At 40.4% G+C, this 10,993-nt stretch overlaps 2 gene segments (V, D, J or C); both read right to left on the bottom strand.

The window, feature by feature from the left end:
* Positions 1-3,089: 3,089 nt before the first annotated feature.
* On the bottom strand, positions 3,090-4,252 carry LOC134482269 (T-cell receptor alpha chain V region 2B4-like). The segment is given in 2 exon segments: positions 3,090-3,517; positions 4,058-4,252. Coding segments are annotated over 2 exon segments (477 nt in total).
* A 2,420-nt stretch (positions 4,253-6,672) lies between these two features.
* On the bottom strand, positions 6,673-7,875 carry LOC691295 (T cell receptor alpha variable 22-like). The segment is given in 2 exon segments: positions 6,673-7,649; positions 7,824-7,875. Coding segments are annotated over 2 exon segments (360 nt in total).
* Between the last annotated feature and the right edge of the window lie 3,118 nt (positions 7,876-10,993).

Genomic DNA, 10,993 nt, shown 5'->3' with positions numbered 1-10,993 from the left:
AAGGTTCAAAACTGAAAAACAAAATACACAGGACAGTCAAAACAATCCTATACAATAAAAGAGCTTCCAGATGTATTACAATTCCTGGTTCAAGTGAACTACAAATCTATAGTAATGAAACTCACATGGTTTTGATATAAAAACAGATACATTGATCAGTGCAATGAAATCAGAGACCCAGAAATAAATCTACACACATATGGACACTTTGTTTTGTACAAAGAAGCCAGAAATATACAATTAAAAAAAAGAAAGAATTTTCAACAAATGGTGCTGTCTAACTGGATGTTGGTCTGTGGGAGAATCCAAATAGTTCTAGACTTATCACCCTTCACAAAACTCAATTTCAAGTGCATCAAAGATATAAACATAAAACCAGATACACCCTCTCATAGAAGAGATAGTGGGAATGCATGTGAGTTCGTTAGCCTAGGAGATAACTTCTGAACAGACCCCCAATAGTGCAGACACTAAGATCGACAATTATTAAATGGGACTTGGTGTAAATCAAAGGAAACCTTCAAAAAGGACAGAAGTGGAGCCTGAAGAATGAGAAAAGATTCTTACACACTTTATATCTTACAGAGGGCTAATATCTAAAATGCATAGAGAACTCAAGAAACTAGGCATCAACAAACAAAATAATCCAATTTAAAAATGAGGTTCAGGTCGAAACAGAGAATTCTCTATAGTGGAATCTTAAATGGCCAAGAAACACTTAAATATTCAACATCCTTAGCTATAAGGGAGATACAAATGAAAAAGACTCTGAGATCCTATCTTACATCTATCAGAATGACTCAAAAACATGTCACCTCATGCTGCCAAGGACATGGAGCAAGGGGAACACTCCTCCATGGCTGGTGGGAGTGCAAACTTACACAACCACTATGGAAATCAATATGATTGTTTCTCAGGAAATTGGAAATCAATCTGCCTTAAGACACAACTATACCACTGGAATATCCAAAAGATGTTCTATCCCGCCACAAGGGCACTTGTTCCACTATGTTCTTAGAAGCTTTATTCATAATGGCCAGAAACTGGAAACAAATTAGTTGTCTCTCAATCAAAGATTTGATCAAGAAAATGTGGTTCATTTACACAGTGGGTTACTACTCCTCTGTAAAAGAAAATGAAAACATAAAAATTTCAGGCAAAGGAATTGAACCAGGCAAAAATCATCTTAAATGAGGTAACCAAGACCCAGAAAGACAAACACGGTATGTACTCATGTATAAAAATAGATTAGCTAAAAAGGATAATCATGAGACAAGTCACAGACCCAGAAAAGATAAGGAAAAAGGAGGGCACTAGGATGGATTCATGTATCTTCCTGGGAGGAGGAAGTAGAACATATCTAATGGTTATACTGACGGTGAGGTAGGATGAGAACAGGAGCCATCATGTGTTGGGGGGGAAGGAGAGAGTATGGTAGGAGATAACTGGAACTGGAGTGCATTTCAGGGACAATGTAAAAATCTAGTGCAGTAGAAAATCCCAGATTCTACTAAGGTGACCCTTGGGAGGATTTCTAGTAAAGAAAGATACAAACCATAAACCAGACATCTTCTGAAACCAAGAAGCCCAGTCATCATGAGAGAGGCGTTCTTCAGTAATTGATGTGAGGAGATGTAGAGATTAATAGGCAAACATTTGTCTGAGGGATGACTCACACTGGAGCTCTCCACTGGGTTCCTCACATTGGAGCCAATGTCTGATCCCAGTAGGGGAGGAAGAGTGGTAGAGCCAAAGTAAATGAAGGCACCAGGAAAAAATGGCTCACAGAACCAACTAAACAGGGCTCTGAGGGGCTCACAGGGACTGAAGCAATAATCATGGAGCTTGCATGTGTCTGTTCTTGGTCTTCCACAAATATATTAGGATTCTTAGCTTGGTGTTTTTGTGGGATACCTAACAGTGGAAGTGTGGGTGTCACTGTCCCTTTTGACTGCCCATTAGATCCTTTGCCTCCTATTGGGTTGTCTTTTCGAGATCTGATATGGAGGTTTCTGCCTGGTTCTTTTGTAACTTATCATTCTGTGTTTGGTTGCTGTCCCTGGAAGGCCAACTCTTTTCTCAAGGGAAATGGACAAGTGTGTCTGAGGAGGAGGAGAGGGTGGGTCAACTAGGAGGAATATAGAGAGGGAAAACTAGAGTCCGGAGAAATTGATGGAAACATTAAACTGATGTAACAACTGTGGAAATCAGTGGGAAGTATTCTCATGAAGCTAAAAGAGGAAGACTTACAGGTTCCATCTATGTAATTTCTGGATAAATATATCTGAAGGACATTGTTGCACCTCACTAAAGAGATACATGCTCAACTCTGCTTATTTCCACTCTGTTCAAAATTGCTATGGAATGAAAGCTTCTTAGATATTCATCAATAAAAGAATGAATAGTGAAAATTTGGTGGATATATATATATATATGTGTGTGTGTGTATGTGTGTGTGTGTGTTTATGTGTGTATGTGTGTGTAATTAAGCAATGGAGGAAAATAAAATTATAGAATTCCCATGAAAATACTGTAATGAATTATTCTGTCCTCATATAGAAAAGTGTATATGAATCTTAGTTTCTAATTTTTATCTCTATGTACTCATGTGACTATGACTGTGTGTAGAAAGCTGCACATAAAGTGAAAGGGGCACTCAGGGAGACGACTAGGGTGGTAATGGAGCACAAGGTAGACTGGGGAACGAGGAAATGGTAGAAGGGATAAGCTTGGGAATGGGTCAACCAAAAGTAAATGTGTATGAAACTGACATGGAGAAGACTGCTACATTGTAAGCTAGCTTTCAAAAATTAGAAAACAATTATTTTTATTGAAAGATTTTTAAAAGCACAGGGCTGTAGAGTTTATGGTTGTCTTTATGGCATGGTATGTGGTCAGCCTTATGGCCATGTGTTTTATCTTCCAGCTCAACAAAATATGCTCATTAGTAGTGTGTGCATTATTTTATAACCATCCACATGTAAGAAGAAAAAAGTGGAAAATATTTACCCAAACTAGTAATATGCCTTTTCTATCAGGATTACTTTTTTCTTAATGTTAAAAAATGTTCCAGGACAATCAAGCCCTCTCTATTCCTGCTTATAAGTCCCACAGCATATAGAATAGAATGGAAACAGAATGTCTCTGCTGTGTGGTCTGTGACCTATGTCAGGGCTGGTACTGCACAGTAGGTTTGCATGCAGGCTGCAGGTGCCTGGGGAGCACTGTGTGCTCACTGCACACAAGTAGAGAGCAGAGTCACTGGGCTGGGAGTCTCTGATGTGCAAGAAAACATGTAGGCTGGCTTTATTGAGCTGAATTGTGAATCTGCCCTCTTCCTTTTCACCAGTGGAGATGATGGACATTAGCTCCTTGGGTTCTTTCCCAGGATGTTGTCTGTACCATGCGAAATACCGAGAAGTACTATCACTGAAAGTGCAGTTGAGAGAGGTCCTGCCTCCCTCTGGAACAGTGAGAGATTCTGGGTTCTGCTGCACCTTCTGCTGGCTGCTCACCCCTGTGCAGAAAGATAAAGGTCACAAAATCAAGACTAGATGCATATGGATTCTAACACTTTTCCATGGGCTTCTCACTTCCTAATTGGAGATTTTAAATACCTGAGTTTGCCCCCGCCAGCGGGGACCCAGTTATTTGTGGGGGTCGAGAGGGACCCATACCTGAGGGAGAAAGGGTGAGAAAGAGGAGCGAGACCAAGCAGTGTCCTTGTTAAGGTCTGTTTATTGAGAGGAATGTACAGCATTTAAAGCTCTGAAGCAGGAATTGAAGCAGAAACTGAAGCTTAGGGCGGGGGAGTACTGGGAAGTGCCCAAGGACATAAGGTGAATCTCTAAACTGCAAGATATTCTCCTTAAACAAGGAGGCAACAGTCTTCTGGGGACAAGTTCTTTGAAAAGGTCAAGCCCTTCTCAGGAATCTGCTCAGGGCAGGGCACTAGCTTTGCTTAGTCCGGTCCCAGACATGAATTTCTACCATTTGCCTGGAGCAGGCAAGAACTTTACATCTCACACCTGGATCCCAAAGGAATTTCCAAACTTACCATTTAGCTGGAGCCACAGGACCACCAGTGAAACACTCAAGGATTTCATTCTCGCCTCCTCCCTCTTCACTGGGGACTAAAATCCTCAACTCTAAGTTGGCAACTAGAAAAGGGATCTTTTCGTGACCTCGGAAGCACCAAGCCTTTCTGCCAGCCCTTTCTTTGCCCCCTCCTCCTCTTCCTGTACTCTTCTTCTCCCCACTCCACCCCATCCCCCACTTCTCTCCCTCTTGAGATCTTTGCTCAAGATCCCAAAGAAAACACTGCCATCTTGTGGACTCATGAAAGTTAGGACGAGGTGGGGGGTGCGGGGGATAGGTGAGCTTGTGTGTTTACACTTAGCAGATGTTGTCCTCTTTCTCTGTAATAATAGGTTTCGCTCATAAGTAGTCACCTGCACTAAAAAGTCACCTATGAAAAGTCTGCAATGGAAATCTGAATGAGTTTGGTTTTTTGTTTTTGTTGTTGTTGTTGTTTTTTGGACAGCATAACTCTAACTCTTATTACCTCGGGCATCTTCATTAAATCCATTTTTAAGTTTAGTTTTTGTTTCTGAGTTTTTTATTATTATTCATTCTCTACATTTCACATCATGTAAACCAATTCCATTCATATCCAGGGCACTTCGTATCCATCTTCCTCCCTTGTAGCCTCCCCACTCCCCCCGCCCCGGCCAAAAGCAAAATAAAAACAAACAAAAATAAACAAAATGAAAAAAATTCTCATTGTGTATATACTGTGGAACACACTAGGATATATTTCAGTGGAATCTAGAAAGTCCTGGAATTCTTCATTCTGTTTGGAGCCAGGACCAAGTTTGTGTGTGAACAGAATTTTACTTGAGTTGGTACAGGAGACAGGGGTGAATGCAACACCTAAACTTTAAATAAAAACTAGAGAACTTGTTCATTTCTCTAATTATTCTCTTTTCCTGATTAAGTCCTGTTGAGAGAAATTGATCTGTGAAAGTTCTTGATGAGGTTTCTCTCACCCTCCCACTTTCTGAATCTCTTAGCCCTGTCTATCTCTCCCCTTTCTTTCTTCTCTCTCTTCTTCCCCAACCCTCTCACTTTATCTCACTCTCCATTTCTAACACATCATCAAACCATATGTACTAGGGGAACATCTCTGCCAGGGCTGAACTAGGTCCACATAGAAACCAGTCAGGAAACAACTGTCCTGCAGGACTCTGAGGCTCCAAGTCCAGGAAAGTAAATATCAGTTTGGATCAACTCAACAGAGCAGCAGTGTTGGTTCAGACTTTGGTAATTTGATATTATAATGGGAGACACAGGGTAGATGAAGGGAGGTGGCTGGGATGGGAGGGGAGGTCAACATAGAAGGAGAGAGGTGGAAGAATGTGGAATTAAGTGACTCAGTTTAAAAATGTAATAAGGAAGCATATCAATATCTACCAAGTAATCGCTTAAATTAAGTGTTTGTCTGGGCTGACCATCCTGCTCCCAAGATCCATAGATCTCTAAAAACAAAACAAAGTAACAAACAAAAATAACAACAACAACAAAAAAACCTTAAGAACAAAAAACATATCCCTTTCTCACTTCAACCTCTTCTACATAGCCCCTCACCCAATTCATGTTGTCTTGCTGCCTTTTCTTTAATTGTTGTTACATATAGAGTCTGCAATAGATAGATAACACCCGCTCAGAGTATATAATGCAATTTGTATATATATATATATATATATATATATATATAATATATATGATTTCTGGGTGGACCACATGGTATTCAGGCTAGATGGCTGTCAATTTGAACCTAGCAGAATGGAAGGGGTGCCTTCCTCAATTGATACAATGTTTTCTCATTTTTTTAATTTCATTTCAATTTTGATTTTAAGACTTTGCAGCAGACAATAATTTATATTGTGTTTTTTAAAAAATAAACCTATATTGTATGTCTTGCCTAAAAAAAATTCTATTACTGCTATGTGTAGTCCTCAAGCTCATATGGTTATTAAAAAAACACTTTCAAGTCAAGATTAAGCCAGAATGGGATTAGAAAAAAGATCTATCAAGATTGGTTAGAATGCCTTTTCAGAGTACCCCCTGTTCATGCCTTACTGCCACCTTCCAACCTCACCTGATTCCATGGCTGTAGCCTACCAAGAAGCAAGGGTTTGGATGGCTGCTATCTGTGACCTCTCTGAGGTGACTGGATCCTTACGTGAATGTTGACATAACTTCTAACCAGTCCCACAAAAGTCTTATTGACCCTTAGGGATTATTTATTGTCTGGGAAGCCCAGATAATATATATTTTAAGGAAGTGGAGTTACAATGGGGATGAAGCCGAATGAATCACAAGGTTTCAGTAAATCTGTGAAGCCCTAGGAAGAAAATGAAAGGCCATCCAGTTGCTGTTGTAGTCACACAGCCGCTGTTCCTGTGCGAAAACAACAATGGAGAGATGATGCATGGATGAATTGCATGTCTGATTCCCAGTTCCCTACAGAGACAAGGACAGGCCAGAGTTTTCAACTATGGTATATAATCAGTCAACCCTCAGAAAATAAACGAGTTATCTAGTTCACATTTAATTATTGTATAATAAATCAGTCCCCTACTGTATGATATTTAGAATGTTTCCACACTCTTTTCTTTTGAAAGCAGTGTTTTAATGAAAAGTTTTGCATATAAGGTAGAATCAATGGCTACAAGTGTTATTGTGACATAAATTGCAAATACATCTTCCTAGTTTTATTTTATCTTTTGGCTCCTAATTATGACATGAAATATTTGTTTTCCACTGCAGAATTAAATGTATTATATATTTAAAATATCAAGACATTTCTATAATGTCTTGATCTAATAATAAGATTTCTCTTGCCTTTCTACCAGTTAATTTATTAGATGAATTAATTAATTTATCAACGTCATATTGAGCAGATTAGCTCAGTGTTGTCTTGTGCTCTTTAAACAAAGGATGAAAACAGTTGCTTTCAGTTTTGAATTTTAACAAATGACCCAAATGATTCTCCAATATGTAAGAGAGGTTTATATTCTATAACATTAGCACAAACATGAAAAAAATGACGGGTATATTTTAGTCATGCATGCTGATATTTCTTAGCATTTAGCATTCTAGAAGTCAGTGTCATGTCAGTCATAATGTAAGTGGCAACTACAGTGGTATTTTTATGTTTCCTCACATCTTTGTGATTTGTGGAGATCTGATGAAGCCACAGCTATGCAAAGCCTCCTGCAGACTCTGCCTGTGGCAGGGGTTGTAGCTGCACAGCCAACTGCAGTTTGGAGCCAGACTTTAAGCTTTCTGAGAGCACCGTGACTTTCTGAAAGCAGCACAGAAGTAGGTGCCTGAGTCCTCCAGCTGGGCACCACTGATGTGCAGGGTGCTGTAGCGCTCCTTAGAATCGAATGTTGACTTTAACCTTCCAATCTCCTTTGTTCCTGGAGCCAGGAAGAACAGACTGATGAGGCTGCCCCTGGGAATCTGTCGGAACCATTGCACACTCTTCATGGAGGTAGAAAAATAACATCTCAGAGCAGGATTGGTTCCCTCATGGAGACTCAGAGCTGAAGGACTCTGCTGGACATTATCTCCTCTCACCCCTGTTGGAAACAGAAAAGCAAACCAGAATCAAAGAGAGGTATCCACCCCACCAGTCAAATACCCAGGAGACGCCATGAGGAAGAATGCACAGGAAAGTTTCATCTACTTTCTTTCCGTCCACCACCGACATTTCTGGAGAATCCCAGATAGGAACTTAGCTTAGCACAACTCACAGCAAATCTGCACCCACAGAATCCCCAGCACAGCTCCCAGGTTCCTCTCCATGGCCCCTGTCCACTTGCTGGGATGTCTTCTCTCCAGCTCTGAGGGGGTCAGTCTTGTGCCCAGACAACTTGTGCTCACAGACTACAGGTTCTCTCTGAGTCACTGAGCTCCCTCATTCATCTGAACAAGGAACTCCACCCACCTCCACCTCATGACTCTGCAGTGTGATTGCTCCAGGACTGTGGAGGTCATTGATGTAGAGACCAGGACACTGTGTTTTTAATGTAACACGTAATATAAGGAGTTTGAGGGACTGAGGATGTTTGAGGAAAGAGAATGCATAAATACAGAATGCTGGTGGAAAAACTAATCACGTGTGTGTGTGTGTCTGTGTGTCTGTGTGTGTGTGTGTGTGTGTGTGTGTGTGTGTTCATTCAAATGTTTGTGATACGAATTGTATTGGAATATCCAGTGTTTTTTAGTTTGGCGAATTTTAAACATAAACCTAAAAGAAATTTTAAAAAAAAGTAAAGTTGTTTTCTCTTGAGTGTCCATTGTCATAATGCCCAGTAATTCTATTTTGTTTATATCTGTTCGGAGAATTATTCTTAAAATAGATTTATAGATACACGGATCCAGTAAAGAGGCTCTAGACATCTGTGGCTTTCTACAGAACCATTGAGAGCTAAAGACCCGGGTGAACTACACCTCATCGCCTGTACCTCTTGCTTTGGGAATGTATTGCTTTATGTCCTTATGTCTCTTCTCAGTGCTTCAAACCTCAGGGTGACTGAAGAAAATGTAATTTTAGGAACCCTGCAGTGCCCCCTAGTGGACTGACACTAACAACAAACGTGATTTCAGGCCATCCTCACAAGCCTCATTGAACCAAGCCTTCACTTCCTGTTGAAATAAATGCAATGGTCAGAAGACAAGAGTGTCTAGAAGGAGTTCTCAATAGAAGAAATAAAAATGGCTTTAAAACATCTCAAAATTGTATATCAACCTTAGCAATTAGGAAAATGCAAATTAAAATAACTTTGAGATCTCATCTGACACCAGTCAGAATATGTAAATCTATAAAACACCTCACAGCAATGCTGGGGAGGTGCACAGAGGGTAAAGGAACCTGCACGCATCTCAGGGGATAACGATTGGTGCAGCTCCTCTGGAAACCGGTGTGGAGAATCCTTAAAACACAAACACTCAGTCTACCACAGGACCCAGCTATGCCACTTCTTGGTCTATGTCCCTCTCCACAGATGCTTACCTATGTCCACTGCTGCTCTCCTCATGGTAACGAGGAAACGGAGACAACATAAATGTCCTTCGTCTGATGAATGGACAATGAAACTGTGGTGCCTACATAGTATGGAATGTTCTTCAATGCAGAGGAAAACGGCATCATAAACGTTGCAGTTAGATGATGGAACCAGAAAAGAATCTTGTAAATGAGCTGACTGAGACCCAGAAAAGCAAAGGCCACATGTTCTGCCCCTGAAGTCCTGAAGCCCTAACCTCAGTGGAAACTGCAGAGGCTCCTAACTCCACACCTTCAGACGGAAATGTGTGACCTGGAGTCACCACAGAGGCCAGAAAGGTACAAGGGAACGTGTGGCTGGGGAGAGCCACTCGAGATGGGAAGAGCAAGGCAAGCAAAATGTAATGGGAGACACAGGGAAGATGAAGGGAGGGGAGGGGAGGTCACCACAGAAGGAGAGAGATGGAGGAATGTGGGATTGAGTGACTCTGTCTGAAAATGCAATAAGGAAGCATATCAGTGTCTATGTACCAAAAATACATAAAATTAAAATGAATATATATATATATCTTTGCTTAAATTAAGTGTTTGTCTGCACTGAACATCCTGCTCCCTAAATCCATAGATTTCTAAAAACAAAATGAAACAACGAACGAAAAATAACAAAAAAATCTAACAAAGAACAAAAACCTATCCATTTCTCTCTTCAACCTCTTCTACATAGCCCCTCCCCCAATTCATGTTGTCTTGCAGCTTTTTCTTTAATTGTTGTTATATTAGAGTCTGGGATATATAGATAACACCTGCTCAGAGTATAGAATGTAACTTGTATGTATAGGATTTCAGGGTAGACCACATGGTATTCAATAATAAATTGGGAAGTTCTTCCTTGGATAAGACTGTTCTCAGCATTTCTTAGCTGACCACAGTATTTTGTGTACAGTTGGGACTCTGCGAGTTTTTCCCCCTTTAACGCTCGCATGTGTATTGGTTGTCTATTAGTGTCATCCTTGTTTAGGTCTTTAGGTAACCATGTCATTGAGGCATCATGGAACTCACTGTGAGAACTGAAACACAGTTCCGTAGGCTGATGTTCCAGTTCGTGTTGTTATAGAGAACAATGAAAGCTTTATCAAAACAACAGAAGGAGGAAAAAAATCAAGATTTCCAAAAACACGAAAATATTAAATCTACCCAGATATAAAAATTAGCAAATTATCTATAAAAGGCAATCTTCTGGGTGAGTCAGAACTTTAAATCTTGGCACATACTTCCTTGGAAAAATGTACCCAAACCAAGAATGCTGAGGAGACACTGTAGGGCAGGTTGTGTCCTCTTGACAGTGCTGAACAGATTGAAATCTGCTTTCTAACCCACTAACCCCTCGTAAGCAGCACAGCCTTCCCTAAAGCAAGCCCACTGTGCCAGCGGCCAGAGAGGGAGGAGTGTGTGAGGAGAGTGCCAGCCTGTCATGTGAATCAGCTCAGATAACAGGAGGAGGTTCAAGTAAAGGTTGAATTAATATTTAGACAGAATGGGGGATGGGAATTAGGCTGAGGGAAACACCAAGAATAAATGAAGCAGAAAAGAATGAAGCTAAATCTAAAGTTTTCATATACTGAAATGGTGGTTGGAATTCTACTCGACCAATTTGGATAATATTCCTTCAGATTCAGTTATTACCACAGGTCCTTGTCCTTACAGTCTTTCATAATTAGCTTCTTCACGAACTATAATTTTGTTTCTATTCTTTCTGGAAACATGCAGACAATGGTAAGAAAAGGCAGTCATCAAACTTACACGTGATTCCCAGTGGACTCAGTTTTGTACATGCACATGCACATGCACTCATACATATATGCATACACACTCACATACACATACACACTCACACACATACACACACTAGACATATAC

The sequence above is a fragment of the Rattus norvegicus genome, chromosome 15 (assembly GCF_036323735.1).
Source record: "Rattus norvegicus strain BN/NHsdMcwi chromosome 15, GRCr8, whole genome shotgun sequence".
Classification (NCBI taxonomy): Eukaryota; Metazoa; Chordata; class Mammalia; order Rodentia; family Muridae; genus Rattus; species Rattus norvegicus.
The sequence above is the reverse complement of the archived record's forward strand: the minus strand, read 5'-3'. Positions and strand labels throughout refer to the sequence as shown.